The 24,902-nt window shown below is 61.3% G+C and overlaps 2 protein-coding genes across 2 annotated transcripts in view; both read left to right on the plus strand.

Annotated features, from left to right (window-relative positions):
- Positions 1-4,826, plus strand: part of HTT (huntingtin) — a 114,001-nt gene extending 109,175 nt beyond the window's left edge. The window contains exons 62-67 of the mRNA XM_040966451.1: positions 800-914; positions 1,047-1,260; positions 1,553-1,658; positions 2,891-3,053; positions 3,156-3,316; positions 4,130-4,826. Of these exons, the coding sequence (XP_040822385.1) occupies positions 800-914; positions 1,047-1,260; positions 1,553-1,658; positions 2,891-3,053; positions 3,156-3,316; positions 4,130-4,343 (973 nt within the window). The 3' untranslated portion in view covers positions 4,344-4,826. The remainder of the gene's footprint in view (positions 1-799; positions 915-1,046; positions 1,261-1,552; positions 1,659-2,890; positions 3,054-3,155; positions 3,317-4,129) is intronic.
- A 5,090-nt stretch (positions 4,827-9,916) lies between these two features.
- MSANTD1 (Myb/SANT DNA binding domain containing 1) lies at positions 9,917-13,910 on the plus strand. The gene is made up of 3 exons (XM_040966246.1): positions 9,917-10,456; positions 12,108-12,383; positions 13,663-13,910. Exons 1-3 carry the CDS (start codon positions 10,203-10,205, stop codon positions 13,904-13,906), a joined length of 774 nt encoding a protein of 257 aa, XP_040822180.1. The 5' UTR covers positions 9,917-10,202; the 3' UTR covers positions 13,907-13,910.
- The last annotated feature ends 10,992 nt before the right edge of the window (positions 13,911-24,902 follow it).

The following is a 24,902-nucleotide window of genomic DNA, read 5'->3' on the forward strand; positions in this document are numbered from 1 at the left end:
GTGTGCCTCTGAGAAGACCAGAGCAGCCAGTGCTGGGCTGAGCCGTGCCAGGCCAAGAGAGTCCTCCACCTCAAGGCGGGCAGGCCCCTAGGAGTGTCAGTAAAGGCTCGCACCTCAGGCCGCTGCAGGAGCCATGGGCAGCCATGCAGGGAGAATGGTGCCTTCGCGTTCTCTAGTGGGCCAGGCTGAGCAGTCCAAAGCTCTGTGTGACAGAGGCTGTGCGTGACAGAGGCTGTGCGTGACAGAGCCTGTGTGTGACAGAGGCCGTGTGTGACAGAGGCCGTGTGTGACAGAGGCCGTGTGTGACAGAGGCCGTGTGTGACAGAGCCTGTGTGTGACAGAGCCTGTGCGTGACAGAGCCTGTGCGTGACAGAGGCCGTGCGTGACAGAGGCCGTGTGTGACAGAGGCCGTGTGTGACAGAGGCCTGTGTGTGACAGAGCCTGTGCGTGACAGAGGCCGTGCGTGACAGAGGCCGTGTGTGACAGCCTGTGTGTGACAGAGGCCGTGTGTGACAGCCTGTGTGTGACAGAGGCCGTGTGTGACAGCCTGTGTGTGACAGAGGCTGTGTGTGACAGAGGCCGTGTGTGACAGAGCCTGTGTGTGACAGAGGCCGTGTGTGACAGAGCCTGTGTGTGACAGAGGCCGTGCGTGACAGAGCCTGTGTGTGACAGAGGCCGTGTGTGACAGCCTGTGTGTGAGAGAGGCCGTGTGTGACAGCCTGTGTGTGACAGAGGCTGTGTGTGACAGAGGCTGTGTGTGACAGCCTGTGTGTGACAGAGCCTCTGTGCCCGTCTGCAGCTGCGTGAACACCCACAGCCAGCAGCACGTGCTGGTCATGTGCGCCACTGCCTTCTACCTGATCGAGAACTACCCCCTGGACGTGGGGCCAGAATTCTCAGCATCAATCATACAGGTGAGTGGGCAAAGGGAGGGCCTGCTGTGTCCTTGTCCTGGCAGGGTTACCCCAGTGGGTCTGCAAGGCTCGGGGCAAGGAGCAGGACCTGAGACTGCCGGGCTGCTCTGCCATAAACCTTCCTCTGCCCAGATGTGTGGAGTGATGCTGTCTGGCAGCGAGGAGGCCACGCCCTCCATCATCTACCACTGCGCCCTCCGAGGCCTGGAGCGCCTCCTGCTCTCAGAACAGCTCTCCCGGCTGGACGCAGAGTCCCTGGTCAAGCTGAGTGTGGACAGGGTGAATGTTCACAGCCCGCATCGGGCCATGGCCGCCCTGGGCCTCATGCTCACCTGCATGTACACAGGTGGGTAGTCGGGAGGCTACGCAGCGTGCAGGTCAGCCCCCCGGATATGTGGCCCCTTTGCTGCTGCGCCCACCCAGCCCCGGCACTGGACGACAGTCCTAGAGCCTGGCCCGGGGTATGGCCTGTGCTCGTACTCTAGCCCTGCGCCCCATGCCACTGAGCCTCGCGATCAGACCCTGGGCCAGCTAGTGGGTTAGGTGCCCCGCCTTCAGATCACCTCGGGATGTGCTTGGCTGTCGTGGAGCCTGCTGGGTTTTGCGGACTGTCACGGTGTCCTGAACACGTGTTTCAGGGAAGGAGAGACTGAGCCCTGGGCGGGCCGCGGACGCTAATGCTGCAGCCCCGGACAGCGAGACCGTGATTGTCGCCATGGAGCGGGTGTCTGTTCTTTTCGACAGGTGAGCAGGAAGCCCACCCCATGGGCCCTTGGGCACATGCTCTTGTCTTCATGTTCCCAGTTCCCCACACTGATCGGGGGCTGTCCTGGCCAGCGGCCACCCAGGTTCCCAGCTCTCAGCGAGGTGGCTTAAAGGACCTTGAGGCCCAGCACCCGCACCCTACCCTGTGGCTGGACCCTGGCATTAGACTGCTGTGGCCAGAGCCTGGAGGTGGACCTTCATGCAGGTGCCCGTTCTGCTCCGTGAGGATGTTGCTCCCGGCAGGCCTGTTCCCGGCTGCACAGCAGGAGGGCCGGCAGTGTCCCTAGGCAGCACCAGCAGAGACCTGGCCACCAGCCTCAGTGCTTCCTGCTCGGAACCACTGCACCCTCAGGCTCTGGTGGGCAGCAAGAGTGTTGGTGGGTGTTCCCTGGGCTCTCTCCAGCTCCTCTGTGCCCAGAGGGGTCAGGCTCTGTGGCCTCGGCACTCCCCTTCACCTGTGGTCCCCGGCTGGTCCAACCAGGGCAGGCTTTGAGCTTTTCTTAGGTGTACTCAGAGGGGCTCCGCTGTGTCCACCTGAGACAAGACAGGTGCTCTGCATGGCCAAGCACACATCCATCTGCTTCCGTGTTAAATGCAAGTGACCTTCATGGTCATTCTGGCTGTCCCTGCGTGTTCGCTAAGCACTGCCCATAGCCAGCCCATGGAGCGCCATGTGGGCCCTGCCTCACAACCACACCATCTCTTGGCAAAGGAGGCAGATGTTCCCAGGAGTGTGGCACAGCACTCAGGTGACACCCACGGTCCCTCGGGAGCCAGCTGCTGGATGCATGTTGGCGCTCAGTGCTCCGTGTCCTGAGTAGCAGACAGGTGCAGCCATGCACGGATCTGTTCCCAGCGTCTACTTGTCTTGTGCACAGTGTCCCCCGCTGCCCGCAGGTAGGAAGTGGGAGATGCAGGCCTGGTCCTGCTGAGAGCATAGATTCGTGCTGGAGGCCCCGGAAGTGTGTTCCCATAGCATTTTTGTTACAGCTTCTCAACCTTACGGAGCATGACCCGGCCTGGCCGAACCCTTCCACTCATTCCTTCAAGTGGCTCTCTGCTCCTTTCACACCCTCCATTGTAAGGTGCCCGCATCTGGCATTCCTGCTTGTGGCCACAGGGCTGTTGGCCCGTTTAGGAAGTCCCTGAACTCCAAGGGTCCCCCAGCCCTGACCCCCAGGGCAGGGCGTTGACATATGTCCCCCTTGCAGGATCAGGAAGGGCTTCCCCTGGGAGGCCAGAGTGGTGGCGCGGATCCTGCCTCAGTTTTTAGACGACTTCTTCCCGCCCCAGGATGTCATGAACAAAGTCATCGGGGAGTTTCTGTCCAATCAGCAGCCGTACCCGCAGTTCATGGCCACTGTTGTGTACAAGGTGAGAGCCTCTTGGTGGAGGCAGGCTGGAGCGGAGAGCTAAAGGGAGGTCCCGCAGGCTGGCCCCAGCCCTGCACTGCCCGCCACATCTCCCCCTTCCTAGGTCTTTCAGACGTTGCACAGCGCCGGGCAGTCATCCATGGTCCGGGACTGGGTGATGCTCTCGCTGTCCAACTTCACGCAGAGGACCCCGGTCGCCATGGCTGTGTGGAGCCTCTCCTGCTTCTTTGTCAGCGCCTCCACCAGTCCGTGGGTGTCAGCAACGTATCCTCCCTTGGCTCTGGGCACTAGCCCAGCTGCACTTGCTGCCAGGTTTTGCTAATTTTTCTGTCAACTTCTAGGTTTTATCTTAAACTTTTTGGAACTTTTTGCAACAAACCCCACAGATTTCAGGTGGTGTTTACCTGTGGCCCAGAGAGGAAGGTGCTGATGCTGACAGCGCCAGCCGCTGGCCCGGCACGGCTGCCCAGCTCTGTGCAGGGCAGGAACTGTCTCCCCGGGCCCCTCCCCTCCCGTGCCCCGTGCAGCTGAGTCCCTGGTGCTGCTTCTCATTAGCTTTGTCATTGTGCCTGGATCACCCTCTGGGGGAGGCCTTAAGTACAGAGCCCGTTCCCACCCAGAAATGCTGGCTGCTGGAGTTTGTTTCGGCAGCGTTCCCCACGTCAGACCACAAGAGCCTCCGAGCAGCGTGGTTACCGTAGTGCTGACAGCTCAGCCTCACCCAGCGTGCCTGGGAGGGCCCGGGTAGGCAGGCCCACCGCTCCGTGCGCCCCGCTGCAGAACGGGGCTAGCAGGAGTAACAGGCGGCAGCGGCACACAGGGAGCCAGGCCAGGTAAGTGCTGCCCCGCGCATCCTGCTGGGCCGAGAGCTGGGCTTAGCACGGGAAAGTCACACGAGGGGCATGCAGCAGCTACTGCTACTGCTGCTACAGGGTGGCCCGGCTGCCCTTCCTCTCTGCTGCTCTGGTGGCCACACGTCCCCGGGGCCCATCTGCAGGCCTGGGTCAGGAGGGAGTGCCAGCTAGACCCGTGAAGCTACTTCCCGCCCCTTGCCAGTGCTCCTTAACTCCTGGCCAGCCTCCCGCACGTCGTCAGCAGGATGGGCAAGCTGGAGCCGGTGGACGCGAACCTTTTCTGCCTGGTTGCCACAGACTTTTACCGACACCAGATAGAGGAGGAGCTCGACCGCAGGGCCTTCCAGTCGGTGTTTGAGGTGGTGGCAGTGCCAGGAAGCCCATACCACCGGCTGCTGACTTGTCTGCGAAATGTCCACGAGGTCGCTGCCTGCTGAGAGCCCCTGGCGGGAGAGACGCCGAGGAGGCCGTGGCTGGGACCAGGTCCTGTGTCCATGCCGCGAGGCAGCCAGGAGGCGTGCGTGTCTCTGCCAAGTGGCTCTGGTGGGCACTGAGGCTGATCAGGGAGCCATGCGGCTCCATGAGGTGGGACCCGAGTCCTCAGAGGGCACGTGCTGCTGGGCTGCCGGCCCTTGTGCCAGCCGCGGCCACCTGCCACTGACCAGCTGTCTGTCTTTCTCCCTACGTCCGCCTGTCATTGCCGCCAGGTCGCGGCTCCCTCAGTCTGGGATGCAAGTCCTCTTGCGGGCTGGCTGCTGGCCCAGGGGAGACACAGGAGCCACGGCCGGCCTGGGCGCTTGTGCAGGTGTTTGTTGCAGTGGCCGCCAGGCCAGCAGCTGGTGCCATGCCCTGCTGTCCTCCCTCTCTCTGTTCTCTCAGGATTTAAAGTTTAATTCTATCAGTAAAGAGATTAATTTTAATGTACCTCTCTACACCGTGTGAAGTGTGTGGCTCACAGGCCTGTGCTGCATGCAGCAGCGTCTGCAGAAGTGGTTGGGCCTCGGGCAGTCACATCCCGGCACACTACCCTCCTGAGCCTGCGCACTCCCTCATCCTGCGGCCCCAAGAGCCCCCAGGGAAGTGCTGGCAGCGTGGTGTGTGTGGCAGGCATGCTCCCTGGGGCCCAGGAGCACTGCAGTATGTCCCCTTGGTTGGCATGCAGGCCCACGGTCACCCGCAGCTCCTGCTTTTGGGGGTCGCACTGCCTTGCCACGAGCAGGGGCTGTGAGGGGCCGAGACAGCCCGCCAGGTGCTATGGGGTCCACAGCCCCCAAGCCCTTCCTACATTTGCCTGGCTCTGGCAGTCCCAGGGAGTCCCTGGGCTGCATGGGTTCTGAGGTCCCTTAGGTGAAGAGCAAAGCTGGGAGGGCAGCCCCTGATGCTGCTTCTGCCTCCACTCACCTGCTGGGCCTGCCGCCAGCTCAGCAGGGAGCAGATGTGCCTGTTGGCTGGGGCAACATGGCGGGGGGGGAGGTACAGTGACTGCTCAGTTCCTGGAAGCCTGGCCCAGTTCTGCTCCCAGGCCAGAGGAGCCAGCTAGCCTGTCCTGGGGAAGGGGCTCTGTTGCTGCAGCCCCCACCCAGGGCTGGCCTAGCTGGTCACTTTAGTCACTTCTTGAGGGTTTGCCATGGTAAGTTGGGGCCGTCTGCTGGATTCTGAAAGCAAAGAACCTGCCCAGTGAGCCCAACTGGCCTCAGCCTGAGCAGGTTCTACTTCGAGTCCCAGAGCTGGGGGAGTGCAGAATGCCGGGGAGCTTGGAGGAGGCTTCTGCCAGTGCTGGCAAGGCCTCCTCAGGCCAGAGCCTGCTGCTGGCTGGCACAAACAGTAGGAATGGACGTGAGTATCCAGGACTACCTGGGCGAGGTGACCACGCACTCATGGGCCTCCGTGTAGGGCCAGCTGGAGGAAGAGCCATTCCTCCCTACCCAGGTTCCCACACAGCCCTGGGGCAGCCATTCTCCGCATCGCTGGGAGAACGTGGAGTTAACCCTTCGTCTCAGTGTGTCCTCAGCAGTCGGTCCCTAGAGTGGGGTGAGAGGCCCAACCCGCCACATGCAGGTGTTGATGCAGAGAGCTGCCTGTGGGCCCTGGAGGTGAGGTTGCTGGGGCCTAGTGTGCATGTGCCTGTGTGGACACACACCTCTGTGCATGTGTGCACGGACCTGGGGAGAGATTATGGGGTCCACCGTGGGAACCATGTGACTTGGAGGCTGTCCCGCTGGCCATCGGTGGGCATGGTCAACATGGTCCTGCAGCAGGCAGCAGTCAGAGCGTCAGCCCATGCTGTCGCAGGTAGCACCGACTGGGCTGGCACACTCTGGGGCGGGGGTGGAGAGGTGGGAGTGAAAACAGGGCGAATGCCTCGGCCATGCACTCCTGACTTCCTCGCTCACGCTGGTTTCCACGCAGCGCAGCCAGGACCCATCCACTGCCGGGTGCTCTTGCTCAGGCGTCTTCTTGGGAAGACGGTCTGAAGCCCCAACACGTGCAGATTCCCAGAGCCCACCTCAGAGGTGCCCCTTCCTTGCCGGGGCGCCCCGTGGTGGTGCTCAACCAGGACTGGGCTAGGGGCCGTGGAAGAGGCGTCCCCATGATGACCTGCACACATTCTCCGGTGGCTGTCCTCACCGCGCCCTTGTTTCCCAGCCTCCCACCCGCCGCACCGAGGGCCCGGACGCAGGGAGGGGAGCAGACGCCGAGTGCCACTGAGGCGTGCTAGAGAGCTCGGGATGGCACTAGCCAGAAGGACTGTCCCAGGCAGGCAGGGGGGCCTGCTCAGTCACGGGTTGACAATGGTGATGGGGGCAGCTCCCACTCCATGCCTGGCACATGTCCCCTCGTCGTTCCTGGGAGCAGTGTCCCACTGGCGGCTGGAGGGCGCGGTTGTAGACCTGACTGTGGGCTTCCTGGCTAGGCTTCCTGCCCCATGCTGCTGCCAGGGTTTGGCGCAGGGCTGTGATGGCCGCATCCTGGAGCCCACCCAGACCTGCCCTGTCCCTGCCATGAGGAGAGGAGGGCTAATGGATGTGTAGCTAAGGTTTTTGTTTTTGTTTTTCTTTTAACTGATGCTAACCTTGTACACCCAAATTAAAGGAAACCGTTACCCCATCAGTTGTTGTGCGAGGCTTGCTTTGCTTCCTGGGTTCCTGGACCTCGCCAACTTGTGTGGGAGGATGTGGCACAGCCAACACCTGCCTGCATGGCACCTTCAGGCAGCCATGAGCAGGCGCAAAGTCGCTGAGGGGTGCCAGGCCCCGGCAGCTCAGCTCGCTCCAGCCTCGGATGTGCCATGCTCTTGCTGGGTTCAGGTGCCCTGAAGGGGAGCAGTGGATGACACAGGAGCCAGGGCTGCGGCCTCTCAGGTGCCCAGCCTAGCTGGACTTGTCCCCTTGGCATTGCTGCCCCCTGCCCGTATCCCAAGCTCTGGAGGATCAAGCCCAGGAAACCTTCCTCAGGCAACCTAGTCTACATGGCGCCCTGGATGACCCGCAGCAGCAGGTACGCTCGGCTGCGAGTTCAGTGTGTGCTTGGTCCAGCCAGCCAGTCCCTTGGCTGAGCTGCTTTGGAGGCCTCAGTGGAGGTAGGGGTTGGGGTCACACCCTGGGGCCTCCAGCTTCAGCCCCCCAACACTGACGACACAAGAGAACCTGTTTGCCTTGATCCAGGTGTGGGCAGCCAGACCCCTGACACACCCTCACGCAACTGGCATGGCTGATTCTCCCGGAAAGGTAGGGACCCCAGGTCCCAGCAGAACCCTGCTGCAGCACCATGGGAGGCTCCAGGATGCAGGCGAAGGACCCTTCCCTGGGGTGTGCGCTCTGCTGCTTCGGGGCACCTTGTCACTGAAGGATTAGGGATCAGACACCCAAATGTGGCCAAGGAACGGGCACAGCCAGGTGAGCTGAGAACTGATCCAGAAATCAAGCTGGGGGCTGTGTGCTGGGCACGGAGGGCCAAGAGGTTGGGGTCCATGCCCCTTAGTCCACCCTGCAGAGCTCCAAAGACTTGCTTCAGAACTGGGACCTCTCCTGCGTTCACCAGAACTTGCTCAGGAGGTTGGGTGCTACCAGTTAGGGCAGAGCTCACAGTGAGGGGCATGAGTCCCTTGGGACATGGGGATAGGGGAGCAGTCTGCTGTGTTCCTGGCTAGGCAGTTGGGCCCCTTTCAACCTGCTGCCATGGCCACACCCCTACCCTAAGTTCTTCCCCCCCACACACACAAACTCCTCCGCCAATCAGGACTTTCCCTGTGCCAGGGTAGCTCAGGCTCCACCCCCATACACTGCCCAAGCCCCGATGTCTTCAGCCATCCAGCCCCTGCCTCCCTACTGGCACAAGGTCAGCTCTGCCATCTCCTGGGGGTGATGGCCAGAACACCACCTGTGCTAGAGCCAGGCCTACAGAGGCCTCACCCACCGCCTCTCCCTGCAGGTGCTGCTGGGCACCCAGCCCAGCCTTCTGTCTCCTGATCTCGCAGTGACCAAGGGTCCCAGCAGGCTATGCAGCTGTGCCAAGGTACGGAGCCCTTCCCCTCCGGGTGCTGGCGCAGACACTGAGGGGCCCACATGGGGCGCCTTAGGCATACCCAGTGCCAGGCATCCTGTGGGCCTGATACCAGCAGCAAATCCCATTTCCTCACAGCAACTTTTTTTCCACCCTGAAGCTTTGAGAGTCAAAGCTGCAGAGACAGAGGGAGTGTAATTGGACATTCTCTGATTCACTCCCCCAGGTGGGTGCAGCCGCTGGGGCTAAGCCAGGAACTTCATCTGGGTCTCCCGCATAGATGCAGGGACCCAACGCTCGGGCATCGTTAGCAGGGAGCTAGATCAGAAGCAGAGCAGCTGGGACTCGAGCCAGCTCCAGTGTGAGATGCTGATCCCCAGTCAGTCGCTAAGCCCTTTCTACCACAGCACTGGGTCCCCAGCAGCTGCCTCTTGGGCAGGACAGCATGCCAGGCTCTGCTCTCCAGGAGTTGTGTGCAGATGGGAGGGTGTGGGGCCTCCGGTAGCACCATTGCTGGGTGATCGTGGGCCGTGAGGAGACCCAGGGTGGAGTGGAGGCTCAGTAGCCTGCAGCCTGGCGCATGCCCTGTGTTCAGGCAACTTGTGTTTATCCCAGGAACAGTGGGGAGCAAGGGCCACGCTGCAGGGGTGGGAGAAGTGGACCTATGAGTGGGAGAGAAAGGGCAGTGGGAACTTCCACGGGTAAACCCACATGTGCTGAGCCGGTCGGGCTGGTCACATCCTGGGCACCAGGGGGCAGCAGCAGGCTGCCGGGCCAGCTGCCATGCTTAAGGGCTGGCCTGAGTGGAAGGGAGGAACCCAGAGAGGCAGTGGCCCTCTCAGGAGCCTACCCACTTCCCTCAGGGTCCCACAAAGCCAGCGTAAGGAGGATCTTGGCCAGGTAGGATCCACTCTCCTTTCTGGTCAGAGCCAAGGAGTCCAGGCAGGGCATAGCCCCCTGCCCTCCGGCATCTGCAGGCCACAAACACCAGAGCCAGTGTGGTCTGCCTGGCACAGGCGCTCTCGAAGGCCATAGCTCTGCATGCCAGCTCACCCTGGGGAAGAGAGGCTCTCCAGCCTGCTCTGTGCCTCAACCTGCAGAGCCAAAACCCACATGCCCACAAGTACCCACAGAGGTACTTGCCCCCACCACACCCCCCAATCTCAGCACAGAGCTGGCCTTTGGCATCTGCTGCTGTCCCCACCTGTCAGGGTTGGCGGTTGGCATCGGTGCTCCCCAGCCTGCATTGCTGGGCACAGCCCAGTGCTCCGGGTCTGGTGGGACCTCATGCCCTGTGTAAGGAGAGTGGGGTGTCCCATGGCTACGTGCTGAGCCCCCAGTTCCCCATCTACCTGCAGCTGTATTGCAGGCCTCCCCAGGGACCCGACTGCTGAAGCCTGGCTAGTTGTATGTGGGAGGCTGCCACCATCACTGTCGTCATCAGGGGCTCGGAAGGCTGGCGAGGCCGAGGCGGCCGGGCTTGCAGCTGGGCTGAGGGCTGGCTGTGATATTGATGACCCATCGGGGCGGCCCTGAATCCCATGCTTTCGTTAAAAGGTTTCTGTTGTTGTAGCTGATGCAGTTGCTCTGTTGCTATGGAAACGTGACATCAAAATGACGTTTCCCGTTTAAAAGCTTTTAACTAAATTCCTGCCTGTCAGATGTAGGCCCCATTTTGAGCGTTGGAGCCGCCTTCGAAAGAGCAGCCGCCGCCTTGGTGCCCATGGTGCGCAAGGCCGGGCCCCGGGGCCCCCACCTGAGCACGCCCCCTTGACCTGGCAGGCACTCCCAGCATGGCGGCCGCCGAGGTGCCGGGCTACCTGGTGTCCCCTCAGACAGAGAAGCACCGGCGAGCCCGCAACTGGACGGATGCGGAGATGCGCGGGCTCATGTTGGTCTGGGAGGAGTTCTTCGAAGAGCTGAAGCAGACCAAACGCAACGCCAAGGTGTACGAGAAGATGGCCAGCAAGCTCTTCGAGATGACCGGCGAGCGGCGGCTAGGCGAGGAGATCAAGATCAAAATCACCAACATGACCTTCCAGTACAGGTGGGAGGCCACGGTCCTGCGCCGTGGGGTGGGCGGAGCCTCACTGGTGACATCTGATGGGGAAGCCAAGGTCTGGCCAGGGCAGCTCCGGGGCCCTGGGGACACACCCACCTTGGCTCCCCAGAGCACTGGCTCCCTTCCACCCCCCACAGCCACATCCCCAGAGCCAGCACAGGTAAGGTAGGTGTCCAGGTCCCCCTGGTGCCTGCCCACTCCCTGCCAGGGTCTGCACCTCTGCCTGCTGCCCTGTGGCCTGGAGGGTTCCAGCCCAGCTGGCGTTGAGGCCGCTCCACTGTCTCCCGGGAGGGGGCGGCTGTGACCAGCCCCAGCCCAACAAGAATGTGTTCCCAGCCAGGCAGGAGGAGACTCTCCTGGGGGTGACAGTCGTGGGTGTGGGAGACCCCACTGGGGGTGAAGCTGTGGTGCTCGAGAGAGCCTCAGGCGGGGTGGGCACGGGTGCAGGCCCTGATAGTGAGAGGAGCTGGCGCTGTGCCGGGGCTCCTGGCGCAGCGAAGCAGGCGGGGCTGGGGAGCTGGCGCAGTGAAGCTCACTGGAGGGGGACACCTAGAGCAGCCCCAGCTGCCACCGTGTTTCTGACCCCAGCCGGACCTGGAGCTAGAACCCAGGCACCTGCTCACTGCTCACATAGGGGAAATGACGTGAGCACAGGCCACCCACCCTGGTGCAGGTGGAAAAGCAGGGCTGGCGGGAGTTTGCAGGACAACCACTGGTGGCCCCTGTCCCTCTGCCAGCCGTGTTCTGGTACCTGGTTGGGGGAGGCCAGGCTCGCTGTCCTGCCAGCCCATGTCTGGCTCAGCTGCTCCTCCTTGCCACCCGGGGTGTTTGCTGCTTGTCCTGGAGGTCTCCTGAGTTCATCCACAACCCTGGAAGCCCAGGTGGCCAGGATGCAGCTGTTGGGGGTCACCCCAGCCCAGCCCAGCCCTCATGCACCCGTGGCAGGGAGGGGGAGCCGCAGCTCGGCATCCCCCGGCTGGCCTGAGCACTCACTACCTGCCCTGGTAGCAGACACAGTCTTAGTTTTCTGCCAAGTTGTTGATACGTGGAGGCCCCACGCATGGGCATCTGTGGGTGGCAGGCTCAGTGGCACAGCCCTGCTCCTCCCAGGAGTGGGACACAGTTTGCCTGGGCTAACCCCCTCCCGCAGGGTGCAGAGGAGCCAGGGAAGGGGTAGTGGCCAGCAGCAGCATAGCTTAGGCCTTGGTGGGCTGTTGGCGGGGCGCCTGGCAGGCACTGCTGTGGGAAGTTTTCCAACTTGAATCATCCCCTTTCCCACGAGGTGGTTGGTGGCTCAGCGAGGCCGATGCTCGTACCCTCAGACAGGCAGCGATCCGGTGGACATGGGCCCAAGTGCTGCATCCAGCTCCCGCAGTTCTGTCCTGGAAAGCCATGGCACTGGGTCACATGCCCCGGCAACAGTGTCCTCACTGGCCATGGTCTCATGGTGACCAAGAAGGAAAGAGAAAGCCCTGGGTGTCTTCTGGTCCCTGTTACTCTGAACCCAGAGCCAGCCTGTCCCCAGGGACTACCACCCGCACTCTGGGTGCCTCTCCCTCGTATCCCTGAGGCCCAGTGGGACCCAGGGTGGACACTTGCGGATTGTCACACTGGGTTCTTGTGTCTCTCGTTTCAGGAAATTAAAATGCATGACAGATAGTGAGTCCGTCCCGCCCGACTGGCCCTATTACCTAGCCATTGATAGGATCCTGGCCAAGGTCCCCGAGTCCTGTGATGGCAAACTGCCCGACGGCCAGCAGCCGGGGCCCTCCACATCCCAGACCGAGGCATCCCTGTCGCCGTCCGCTAAGTCCACTCCCCTGTACTTCCCGTATAACCAGTGCTCCTACGAAGGCCGCTTCGAGGATGACCGTTGCGACAGCTCCTCCAGCTTACTGTCCCTCAAGTTCAGGTAGAGTGCATGCACCCACACTGCGTAGCAATGCCTTGGCTTGCCCGCTGCCACCATCACCCTGGCAGTCCAGGAGCCCCAGCGGGTGGAGCAGGGGCAGTGGGTGTGACCAGGGCCAGCTGAGACCAGGGACCCGAGTGAGGCTCCAGAGCGGAGCACAGACTCTGTCCCTCCTGCCATCTCATTCATGCTGGCCCCGAGCTGGCAGCTGTGACCCCTCGGGGAGCCAGGCCCTGGCAGTTCTGGGAGAGACCCCTCCCCACATACGCAGGGGTGGGTACTTTTGGAGAGGGCCTCTGTGGCTTTGCATCCAGCTGCCTGGAACAGGGTAGGTGGACTATAGGGCTGTAGACCCCACCCCGGAAAGGGGGACTCTCCTGCAAGGCCCCAGCCACAGACACCCCCTTCACAGAGCAGCCCGAGCAGCAGCAAGGCCTAGACAAGTGGCCGGTTGCTCCCTGGCCTGAATCCAGTTCCCAAGCTGCTGGGACTGGCACATGGGGTTTGTTGGGAGGTCGCAGCTGGCAGCTCCCTGCCCTTGAGCAAGGCCTGTCCACTGCCCCAAGTGGAGGCCCGGGAGACAGCGTGAACTGGGTTCCCTCCTCTTCCCTCTCCCAGCTGAGATTCACAGCTTGCCTGGCTTCCCTCCTCCCTTCCCAGGCCTCTAGCCCCTTGCTTTCCCCATCTGCTCAGTGCCCCTCTTTCTACCCGGCTCCACAGGTCTGGGGGTGCTGTCATAGCAGGTCGTGAGTGTACCCCCACCCTTTCCCTGGCTAGGGGAGGACAGTACTGGGACCTGGTCAGGAGCCTGTGGCCCAGTTACTCAGTGCTATGGCTGAACAAGCTCTGGGTTAAGGACCCGATGGCCTGGGCCTGTGTCCCCTTCTGTCCATGACAAGACAGGGAGGCCAGGCCCTGGGGACAGCAGGTGCATGGAGGGTAGACTCTCCCATTGGGAGGCTGGGTCCATGGGAGCAAGCATGTGTCAAGTGGGCTCTGTCCCATTAGGAGGCCAGGTCCTGGGGCCAGCAGGTGTGTGGTGTGGCGAGGCTGGACCCAGGGGCAGCAGGTGCGTGGTGTGGCGAGGCTGGACCCAGGGGCAGCAGGTGCGTGGTGTGGCGAGGCTGGACCCAGGGCCAGCAGGTGCGTGGTGTGGCGAGGCTGGGCCCAGGGGCAGCAGGTGCGTGGTGTGGCGAGGCTGGGCCCAGGGCCAGCAGGTGCGTGGTGTGGCGAGGCTGGGCCCTGAGCTGGCGGGCCCATTTGCTCCATGTCCTTGCAGGTCAGAGGAGCGGCCAGTGAAGAAGCGCAAAGTGCAGCCAAGCTGCCACTTCCAGAAGAAGAAGCTGCGGCTTCTGGAGGCCATGCTGGAGGAGCAGCGCCGGCTGAGCCGTGCCATGGAGGAGACGTGCCGTGAGGTACGCCGCGTGCTGGACCAGCACAACATCCTGCAGGTGCAGAGCCTGCAGCTGCAGGAGCGCATGATGAGCCTGCTCGAAAAGATCATCGCCAAGTCCAGCGGCTAGCCCACACTCGGCGGGAGACCTGCACTGGCCTCCGTGGGGCTGCTCCGGGGTCACCGCGTCCCCTTCAAGTCTCCAGCAGTAAGGGCGGGGGAACTCACTGGGCCGTGCCCAGGAAGAACATTCTAGAAGGTTCTAGAAGCACTCTCCAGTATACAATGATGATACTTGAATTAGCCTTTGATATTAAATGTGCGCCTTTTTTCCATGACTGCCTAGGAGCAGAGGTGGCCTTGTCTGACTTGTTCTGCTTTGGGAGCACATGGTAGCTGGGGGCAGGTGCTGCTGGAAGACCGCCTCTCCTGGGGCAATGTGTTGGGGTGCAGGCCCCACTGCATTCACCCTAAAACAGCCCCTACCCCTACAGACATTGCAGAGACCTACACTGCCTCCCAGTGGATTGTTCATTCACCTGTGTGCAGCCTTGGCTGTCTGCACGGGTCTAGCAGCTGCCTGTTCCGTGGACCGCCTCCAGGGCGGTTTTCCAGGTCCCAAAGGAAGCTGGAGACCCAGGGCCTGGCCTCAGGGCCCACATGGGGTGAGGGGACAGTCGTAGTGGCAGTTGCTGGAAAGGGATGGGGTCAGCCTGAGGAGCTGAAGTCTGGGCCTGCCCCGGAAGGTGCTAGGAAGGCATGCCAGCGTGGTCAGGCCACGGTAACCACACACACAAGGCGGCCTCTCTGTGTCCGCCTAGTCTCAAGTCACCTTGGCCTAGGCCTGGGCTTTTGCCCAGGGAATGAAACAGGGCTGTGTGTTTGGGGCCTGTGTGCCAAGGCAGCTGGCTGAGTGGGTAAGTGCTGTGGGCTGGGGTATGGGGAAGCCCTCGCTGGCTGCCGGCCGAGCCGATTGCTGGGGAAGGCCAGGTCTGAGCCTTTCGAGCTCGCTGTACTCAGGGCCTTGAGGTCAGCCAGTCAAGGGGGCACCCGAGGGTGTTGGACGAGCCCACATCCACGCAGGCACATGGCAAAGGAGCTGGCTGGCAGGGGTGGGATGTTGGGTCCCAAGTTGGACCACTGAGCCACCTATCTTTGCTCGGTCTTCAGAGCATCCAGCCAGAACCCTTGGAGCTCCCAGGAGCTGCCGGGGCAACTGAGAGGGCCCTGGAGTATTTAGTGGGATCCAGCAAGATGTCGCCCCAGAACACAGAGACCAGGAGCGAGGTCGCATGCCGTGTGTTCACTGACCTGCTGACATTCAGAGCGAGCGCACTGAGGTGGGTCAACAGAAGCCGGCTAAGAAGTGAGAAGAATAAGGGGGTGCCTTCTGCCCATGGTGAGGTGTTGGTTTATTTGCTGTTGGCTGAAGCCCCCCGCAAACAAATGAGGTGCATACTGAGTGGCCCTGCATTGCAGATGGTTGGGACAGTTCAGAGTCCCAGGCACCCTGTCTGCCAGCCACGGTCCCTGCCACCTAGGCCAGCCCAGTCCCTGCAGCTGGAGCCTACGGTCACACACAGAATGGATGGGATGAGGCTGGTCACTGGCCTACACATACAGTGTGAGTGCTGCACTTCACACACACACACACACACACACACACATTGCTGATGTGTGCACTGCCCTACACACACACACACAGAGTGCTGATTTGTGCACTGCCCTACACACACACACTCCTGATATCCACTTGTGTGCTCACCTGTGTGCTTGGATCACAGGAGCAATGGCATTGCTGTTGGCAGGTGGGAGTGTGGAGTGAAGATACTGACAGCCACTGTGGTGCAGCTCTGGGTTCTCGGGTGGGCAGTGACCTCGGTCCACTGCTGGCATGGACAACCTCCTCATAGTTGCGTCAGAACCCTTGGCATAGGAGGGGGTCTGTGTAAAGCAGGTGGAGTCCTTCAGGGGCTGCCAGTTCCAGGGGTGGCTCAGACAGAAACCACTTGCCCAGGGCGTCCTCAGGGGCTTGTGCACGGACAGGGCCCAAGCTGGCCCCTGGTCCACTTGACCATGTTGGGTGGTTGTCCTGGGCACCTAGGTCAGGAATGCTCAGGGTAGAACTCCCATCCCAGGGTGCATCCCACAGGGAGCAGTGTCGTGTGCGCTGTGCTGACCGTGGCAAGGAAATGGCCAGGCTGGCATGAAGGGGAACCCAGAGAGAAGAGGTGGTAGCCTTGACCCCACGGGGCCAGTGGAGCGCACGTGCAGGAGCAGGCACGGCCTGTAGGGGGCGTAGTACCAACAGGCAAGAGGGCAAGAGTGCTCAACTGCCTGTGAGTGACAATGAGTCCACACACAGCCTATGAGGCAGCACTGGACACCTGAGTCCTTCCGGGCTGGGACACAGGCACTGGGGTCCCCGGGCCAGTTCCTGCCCTCTGGACTGTCACTTCCCTTACCTGCCCCAGCCTGGGCAGCTCCTCCTTCAGTGGATGCTGCCCACACCCCACCCCGATCCCCTCAGGATGAAGGATGTTTGCAGAGGTGCGCACCTGTCTGGGCGCCCAGAGACCCGTGCAGGGACTGCTGCGCTGTGGCCGCCCTGGGGCACAGCTCCCCCTGAGCCAAGGGAGCTCTCACAGGGCCCCTGGGGGTGGGGGCACCGCCAGGTTGGGTGGCTGTTGGCAGCATTGTCAGTTCCAGAGGAGACCTCACAAGCGGTGGCCCTAGGGGGCGAGGTGGGGGAGTAGTCTTCCCTGCAGAGCAGGGCTCCACCCTCTGCCTCACTCTCCAGATGCCCACAGTGGCCAGGGCTGGGCAGATCTGAAGCGGCTTCTTTCAGGTCCTCCCACACAGCTGCAGGGGCCCGACCCCTTGGGTTCTCACAGATGCCTCCCAGAAGGCGTGAACAGGAAATGGACAGTGGAACGGGGCACTAGGACCAGATATGGGATGTGGGTGCCCCAAGAGGCGAATGACCGCCATGCTGCCATGTGGGTGGGCCCCATGGCAGTTTAAAGAGCCCCCGGATCCTAGGTGCACCCCAGGGCGTTTCACCAGCCGGCAGCGGGCAGGATTGGGCATTATTGGCATTCTGGCCAGCTGACTGGGCCTGGGCCTCTGCCTGTAGATCTCAGGACTGTGGAGTGGCTGGTCGTGGTCAGAATCTATGGGGAGGGAGTGCCAGGGGTACAGGCAGTGGCTTAAGAACCACCCCACTGGGCCCGGCGCGGTGGCGCAAGTGGTTAAAGGTCCTCGCCTTGCACGCCCGGGATCCCATATGGGCGCCGGTTCTAATCCCGGCAGCCCCGCTTCCCTTCCAGCTCCCTGCCTGTGGCCTGGGAAAGCAGTCGAGGACGGCCCAAAGCTTTGGGAACCTGCACCCGCGTGGGAGACCCGGAAGAGGCTCCTGGCTCCTGGATCGGGATCGGCATAGTATCGGCCCGTTGCGCTCACTTGGGGAGTGAATCATCGGACGGAAGATCTTCCTCTCTGTCTCTCCTCTCTGTATATCTGCCTTTCCAATAAAAAAAAAATAAAAATAAATCTTTAAAAAAAAAAGAACCACCCCACTTGCAAAGGTCCCCTGGTACTGGGCATGAAATGGGCCCCTAGGAGGCTCCAGGTCCCTGGGCCCTCCCCCAGCATTACTGCCCTGCCCAGCAGCCCCCCAGTGCCCCTGCAGGATACACCCCTGGGGTTCACAGAGCTGGCTCCGAGGGTGTCTCCTTCCTTCCCTCGTGTGCTGAATGTCATGCTTGCTAGGAGCCAGGGCGCCGAGGGCCACCTCACTGTCCCTGAGCCAGGCCGCTGGGCACAGGGACCCAAGGGCTCCAGGATCCACTCGTGCCCAAAGTCTCAATGCCTGCTCTCATCTACCCCAGAGGACTCTGAATTCCTGTGCTGTGCTCAGGAGCAGCGTGTGGCTCCCAAGGGTGCAGCTGGCAGTGTACAATTATCGTTTAATTACAAGGACAAGTCTAATTTCACAATCATTGGAAATAGCCACGGCAGTTCCAGCCTCAGAGCCTAATGGAATTTTAATGGGCAGCTGCCTAGGTTGTGGCCAAGAATAGCAATGCTGAGCCAAGCAGGTGCTGGCATCCTGTGTGTGAGTGGGGGCCCCTCGGCCCTGCCCAGCCTCACGACCACCCCCACAGGGTAGACAGCCATGTCCAGGGTGTGGGACTGGCCTGGTGTGGGGCCCATCCAAGATCTCCCTTCCTGATAATGCTGCCCAGCCCTGGGCCAGCCTGGCCTCCTGCCCCAAGCATGGCTCAGCATCTTGGTCTTGTGGCTCTGCGAGTTGACCCCAGGACTGGGTCCAACCCAGGATGGTCAAGCCACTGGACCATCCTCTGCTGCTTTCCCAAGTGCACTAGCAGGGAGCTGGGTGTGAAATGGAGCAGCTGGGACTTGAACCAGTGCCCACATGGGATGCAGGTGCTGCAGGCAGAGAATTGGCTTACTATACCACGACGCCAGCCTCGAGTGGTCTCTCTCGAGCAGTTTGAGGAAGTCACAACTGTTGTGAGGACTTTTAGTGTCCTGAGGAATCCTGTGCAGGTTGGGGGCCTTATTTTCTGTGGGGATTCTAGAAGGCAGGCTTGCATGGGGAGCTGTGTTTCACTCTCACATCAGTTTGGCTTTTGCACTGGCCCTGTAAACCCACACTTGCACCGCACATTTCTTCAGAGATGCGGCCATGCAGAAACCCACAGGCACCGCAGCTCCACAGTCAGGCCTGAGCCTCCAGCAAGGGGCCACACACTCCCCTCCCCCTGCCTGAGGGGGCCTCAGGACCCTGGTCTCCAGTGGGAGAGTGCCCAATGTCCTGCTCAGCTCCCCAGGAAAGGCCGTGTGGGTGCATGTGCAGAGAGCCCGGGGCGTGGAGCTTGCCTGCTGACACCCGCACCAGGAGCGGCCGCACCAGGAGCAGGCGCTGCCTCAGCCAGCGCAGCCCTCCCTCATTCTCTGCACTGTCACCGTTACTGCACTGTCATGTGGCTGCCAACACACAAGCCTGGGTCCCCCAGCCCCGGGGGCAGCCCCTGGTGAAAAGAGCTGAGAGTTCCGTCTCTCTTTCTCTCTGTTCCCCTCTCTATGTTCCCCTCTTTTGCTCTTTCTCCCTCTCTCGGTCTCTGTCTCTCTCTAACTCTGACACACAAGCCACTGAAATGTGTCTCTTGGCTTGCCCACCGCCTGCTGGTGCCCTGACAGGTCCTGGCAGCTGCTGTTGCTGCCTTCGCTCCCGAACTCGCTCTTCCCACTTGCTCTCGAACTTGTCCGCATGTCTGCGTTGACGTGCGTCGCTGTATGTCTGTACATTTTTCATCTGTCCGTGTGTGTCTGTGTGTTTCTCTGTGTGTCTGTGTGTGTCCGTGTGTGTGGCCTGTCTCTGTGTGTTCTCACTCCTGTGACAACCCTGCAGGTGCGTGGACGTGCTGCTCCTGGTCCTAATGGCAAACTGATGGTGCTCGCTCTAGGTGTTTTTGTTTTCATGGTTGATTTATTTGAAAGGCAAAGTGACTGATCACTCCCCTGAGGTACACATAGCCAGGGCTGGGCCAGAGCAGAGGCTGGGAGGCGCACCCCACTGCCTCCCCCACATATTAGCAGGGGGAACTCACGAGTCTGCCCGTTCCGCAAGTGGTTGTTAGGAAGAATTTCAGCCATTTGGAAAAATGGGTAAAATTGCTGGTGATCAAAAACACACTTGTTAGCATTTTAGGATGCTTTGCTTAAACACATCCACCCATTTACCTCTCATCTCATCTCATCCTTAAAGGTTTGTTTATTTAAAAGGCAGACTTAGAGATGAAGAGATCTTCCGTTTGCTTTCGATCACTGGTTCACTCTGCAGACGACCACGGTGACCGGAGCTGAGCCATCTGCGCCAGGAGTACCTTCCAGGTCTCCCACGTGGGTGCAGGCACCAAGCACAGGGGCCGCCCTTCGCGGCTTCCCCAGGCGCATGACCAGGGAGCTGGCTGGGAAGGAGCTCAGCCAGGACACCCACTGGTGCCCACACGGTGCTGGTGCTGCCGGCCTCTGTGTTCCTGTGTGAATCTGTCTTCAACTGGCCTGAAATTGTCTTTCACAATACCCAGCAGCCTCACCGTGCATTTGTAATTTCAGTTAATTATAGGGCTCATGTCCTGATTTTGTTTTCAGTCTTGTTTTTAGAGTTGCATTTATCTTCACAAATAACCCATCTCTTTATCATTGTAGGGATCCTATCTGTAAATTCTTTCACATACTCGCAGCTTAAAAAAAATATTTATTTATTTGAAAGGCACTTACAAAGAGGGGAGAGAGAAAATGAGAGCGCTCTTGAGCGTGCAGGCTGTGGCCAGGTCTTGGGGCCCTCCTCCCTCACCATGCCAGGCTGGGTGGGAGGGGTGGCTCAGGTCCTTGCAGGTGTGTGGGGACAAGGGACTGGGCTCTGTCTGTCATGCAGTTCTGTCTGCACCCCTCAGCCACCAGTTCCCTCCCAGGCTCCATTCCGTGTTTCCTGGACAGCGTGCAACGGCTGTCAGGATCACCCACCCACAGGTGGCCAGTGGCATGTGTCCACCCAGGAGTGAGCCCTTGCCCCACCCAGGCCTGGCAGGTGGAGCGCAGCCCTGGCACGTGGCAGAAGACTCCTTGCACTTGCAAGCATCAGTGAAGTTACCAGAGCTTTGTTCAGTGGCTTTGGAAGACAGTCCAGGGAAGCCACAAGGTCAGACATTGTGCCATCCCTGTGGGGCACGAGGCCTGCGAGCCACTCTTGGGCCGGACACCCAGAGGCCCAGGCTGGGAACAGCCCACAGCTCGAATTCATGTAGAGAGAGTGGCTGTGAGGCTGCAGGGGTGGAGATGTGCAATGTCTGACCTTGTGGCTTTTCACAGAGCCGCAGTGGGGGTCTACCAGATGCAGCAGAAGCAGTGCGTTCTGGTGTCTAATGCCTGGGTGAAGCTCCTGGCTCCTGGCTTTGGATCGGCTCAGCTCCATTGTGGCCACTTGGGGGAGGGAACCAACAATGGAGGATCTTTCTATTTCTCCTCCTGTCTGGAACTCTGCCTTTCCAATAAAAACAGTCAACCAGACCATCTTAAAACAGACATTCACCTGAGACGTGCAAGGACTCAGCGACAGCCAGCCTGGTGCTGCCCCCGGGCCACCCTGGCCTGGCGCGGCCGAGGTGGAGTCCTGAGCCAGCATTCCAGCGTGCTGGGGCAGCCTGTGGCACAGTCTGCCCCGACCCCCATGGGCATCTGAGGCCCTTACCCACCAGAGCTTCCCCCGTGGAAGCTGCTGGGGCAGTCATGGCCATGTTCGCCTTGGCGGGACTGAAGCCAGGGCATGCATGCATCGAGAGGCAGCTGGACCCCGATCATGTGAAGCCAGCAGGGAGGCATCGTCTGGGGGAGTCTTGTGTACCCACGCTGTATCACACTGACCTTCGCTTCTGCTCGTCCCAGCCTGTCCTGGTCACACAGCCGCGTATTGTCCCTCTGCAGTGTCCGGGGGCCGCCTCTCCACGTGCCTGTTGCACAGAAGTTGTTATCACTGTGGAGGACAGGCTGGCTTGGCTTGCGTCCTTCCGTTGCTGACATTTACAGGCGTACGGGAGCAGGGTGGGGTATTTCCGTGTGAGCCCTTCCTCTTTGGAGGAGAGTCCCAGGCCAATCTGAAGCCAGGAACCAGAAGTTTCCTCCATGGCTCCCAGGTGGAAGCAGGGCCATCCTCTCTTGCTTTCCTAGAGCGTAAGAAGGGAACTATTTGGGAAATGGAGCAGCTGGGAACTGGCCCCATAAGCAATGCTGCTGCGTCACTGCATGGCCCCATGACTGGTCCTTCTTTATGCATAACTTTTTACTTTATTTTTAGTGTTGTTGACCTAGTTGAGAGGGGTGCATGCCCGTATGGGCCTCCAGTTAGGGTGGGGAGTGTCAGATATGGAGGAAGGTGGTTGGGATAGACACTTTCTTTTTTTCTCCTGTGTCCTCTGGGGGGAGTTTGAGGGGGCCACTCCTTGCTGTCAAGCCACACCAACACCTGGGGATGGGGGACAGTGGTTTGATGACGCCTTAGAGACCCTGAGTGTCCCGACGGTGTTACTTGAGTGGTTTGGATAGTTCTGAGTCGTTATCAGCTTTGTTGCACCGGGATTGAGAAAATCTTTCCAAGGTCTCTTGGCTGACCAAGTCCACCTTAGTGCATCCACAGACCTGGACACTTGGTGCAAAGCTTGGCCAGGAGAGCTGTCCAACCTGTTCTGCTTTCCATCCTCTGACGAGGCGTTCGATGTTCCCTGCTGGGCAGGTGTCCTGGCCGTCATGTTCCCCGTGTGCATCTAGACACGCTGTCCACTGCACAGGCATCAGCAACTGAGGAGGCCCAACACATGCACTCCAGGGTCAGACCGCATAGATCGTGATTGTCCCTGTGGCCGGGCTTTGAGTGGAGCTATCCAGTTGGGGAGTCCCCTAAGAAACCTTGCCTGGGGTGACCTTGGACCTGACTCTGCATGCCAGCTAGTGCAGGGCCAGGTTTGGTCTGTTACTACACCCGCCAGTTCACATACTGGTGGTTGTAGCCGCCTGGTCAGCTCTGCTCCCAGCCCCATAACACACACACCAAGACGCTGTGCTCAGCCCAGCCTGCACGGCGCTGTGGGCTGTGGCCCCCAATAGCCTCCTGCCCGGGTTATCACACCCATGGTGCTGTGGCTTAGCTTTTACTTAGCTGTGCCTGCTCCCAGACCCAGCCCATTTGGGCCAAGGGGCAGCCTTGGGGTCTCCTCCTCCTGCTTTGCGGTGCTATTTCTTTCTTTGAAAGGCAGAGTAGCAGAGAAAGGGAGAGGCAGAGCGTCAATCCACTGGTTCATACCCGACAGCCACAGGTGCCTGGGAGGTAGGGCAGAGTCGGCCTTCAGGAGCCACGGCTCCCTCTCACGGCCTCCACCCCGGTCCCACACCGTCTCCCTGCACCGGGAACCCTGGACCCCTCTGTTGCCAGCCCAGGCAGCGGGGAACAGAATGCTGGAGGAGGATCCCCCTGCTGCCCTGACCCCACTGGCTGTCTGGAGTGGCTTCCTCTGGCTGCCCCTCGTGCCCAAGGTCCCACCCACCAGGGAGACTTGGCATGGAAGGACAGAGGTGAGGAAGACTGGCTGCTTGTGCCTCTGTCCCCTTTCCTCTGGAAGCTTCAGACACATTCCCCCGGAGCACTCCCCGGGAGCACTCCCCAGGAGCACTCCCCAGGGACACTCCCCAGGAGCACTCCCCAGGGACACTCCCCAGGAGCACTCCCCAGGGACACTCCCCAGGGACACTCCCCAGGAGCACTCCCCAGGGACACTCCCCAGGAGCACTCCCCAGGGACACTCCCCAGGGACACTCCCAGGGACACTCCCCAGGAGCACTCCCCAGGGACACTCCCCAGGAGCACTCCCCAGGGACACTCCCCAGGAGCACTCCCCAGGAGCACTCCCCAGGGACACTCCCCAGGGACACTCCCCAGGAGCACTCCCCAGGGACACTCCCCAGGAGCACTCCCCAGGGACACTCCCCAGGGACACTCCCCAGGGACACTCCCCAGGAGCACTCCCCAGGGACACTCCCCAGGAGCACTCCCTAGGGACACTCCCCAGGAGCACTCCCCAGGAGCACTCCCCAGGGACACTCCCCAGGGACACTCCCCAGGAGCACTCCCCAGGGACACTCCCCAGGGACACTCCCAGGGACACTCCCCAGGAGCACTCCCCAGGGACACTCCCCAGGGACACTCCCCAGGAGCACTCCCCAGGGACACTCCCCAGGAGCACTCCCCAGGGACACTCCCCAGGAGCACTCCCCAGGAGCACTCCCCAGGGACACTCCCAGGGACACTCCCCAGGAGCACTCCCCGGGAGCACTCCCCAGGAGCACTCCCCAGGGACACTCCCCAGGAGCACTCCCCAGGGACACTCCCCAGGAGCACTCCCCAGGGACACTCCCCAGGGACACTCCCCAGGAGCACTCCCCAGGGACACTCCCCAGGAGCACTCCCCAGGAGCACTCCCCAGGGACACTCCCCAGGGACACTCCCCAGGAGCACTCCCCAGGGACACTCCCCAGGAGCACTCCCCAGGAGCACTCCCCAGGGACACTCCCCAGGAGCACTCCCCAGGAGCACTCCCCAGGGACACTCCCAGGGACACTCCCCAGGAGCACTCCCCAGGGACACTCCCCAGGGACACTCCCCAGGAGCACTCCCCAGGAGCACTCCCCAGGGACACTCCCCAGGGACACTCCCCAGGAGCACTCCCCAGGGACACTCCCCAGGGACACTCCCCAGGAGCACTCCCCAGGAGCACTCCCCAGAGACACTCCCCAGGAGCACTCCCCAGGGACACTCCCCAGGGACACTCCCAGGGACACTCCCCAGGAGCACTCCCCAGGGACACTCCCCAGGAGCACTCCCCAGGGACACTCCCCAGGAGCACTCCCCAGGAGCACTCCCCAGGGACACTCCCAGGGACACTCCCCAGGAGCACTCCCCAGGGACACTCCCCAGGGACACTCCCCAGGAGCACTCCCCAGGAGCACTCCCCAGGGACACTCCCCAGGAGCACTCCCTAGGGACACTCCCCAGGAGCACTCCCCAGGAGCACTCCCCAGGGACACTCCCCAGGGACACTCCCCAGGGACACTCCCCAGGAGCACTCCCCAGGGACACTCCCCAGGAGCACTCCCCAGGGACACTCCCCAGGGACACTCCCCAGGAGCACTCCCCAGGGACACTCCCCAGGAGCACTCCCTAGGGACACTCCCCAGGAGCACTCCCCAGGAGCACTCCCCAGGGACACTCCCCAGGGACACTCCCCAGGAGCACTCCCCAGGGACACTCCCCAGGGACACTCCCCAGGAGCACTCCCCAGGAGCACTCCCCAGGAGCACTCCCCAGGGACACTCCCCAGGAGCACTCCCCAGGTACGCTTTAAAAAAAAAAATTTATTGGAATAGCAGATATCCAGAGAGAAGGAGAAACAGAAAGATCTTCCATCTGTTGGTTCACTCTGCAATCAGCCACAATGGCTGGAGCCAGGAGTCAGGAGCCTCTTCCCGGTCTCCCACGTGGGTGCAGGGTC

This window comes from Ochotona curzoniae, unplaced genomic scaffold (assembly GCF_017591425.1).
Source record: "Ochotona curzoniae isolate NIBS_2020 unplaced genomic scaffold, NIBS_Ocur_1.0 scaffold_4505, whole genome shotgun sequence".
Lineage (NCBI taxonomy): Eukaryota > Metazoa > Chordata > Mammalia > Lagomorpha > Ochotonidae > Ochotona > Ochotona curzoniae.

Coding starts and splice junctions, on each gene's coding strand:
- MSANTD1 (XM_040966246.1), top strand. CDS start 10,203: ATGGCGGCCGCCGAGGTGCCGGGCTACCTGGTGTCCCCTCAGACAGAG. Junction 10,457..12,107: donor AACATGACCTTCCAGTACAG/GTGGGAGGCCAC, acceptor CTCTCGTTTCAG/GAAATTAAAATGCATGACAG. Junction 12,384..13,662: donor TTACTGTCCCTCAAGTTCAG/GTAGAGTGCATG, acceptor ATGTCCTTGCAG/GTCAGAGGAGCGGCCAGTGA.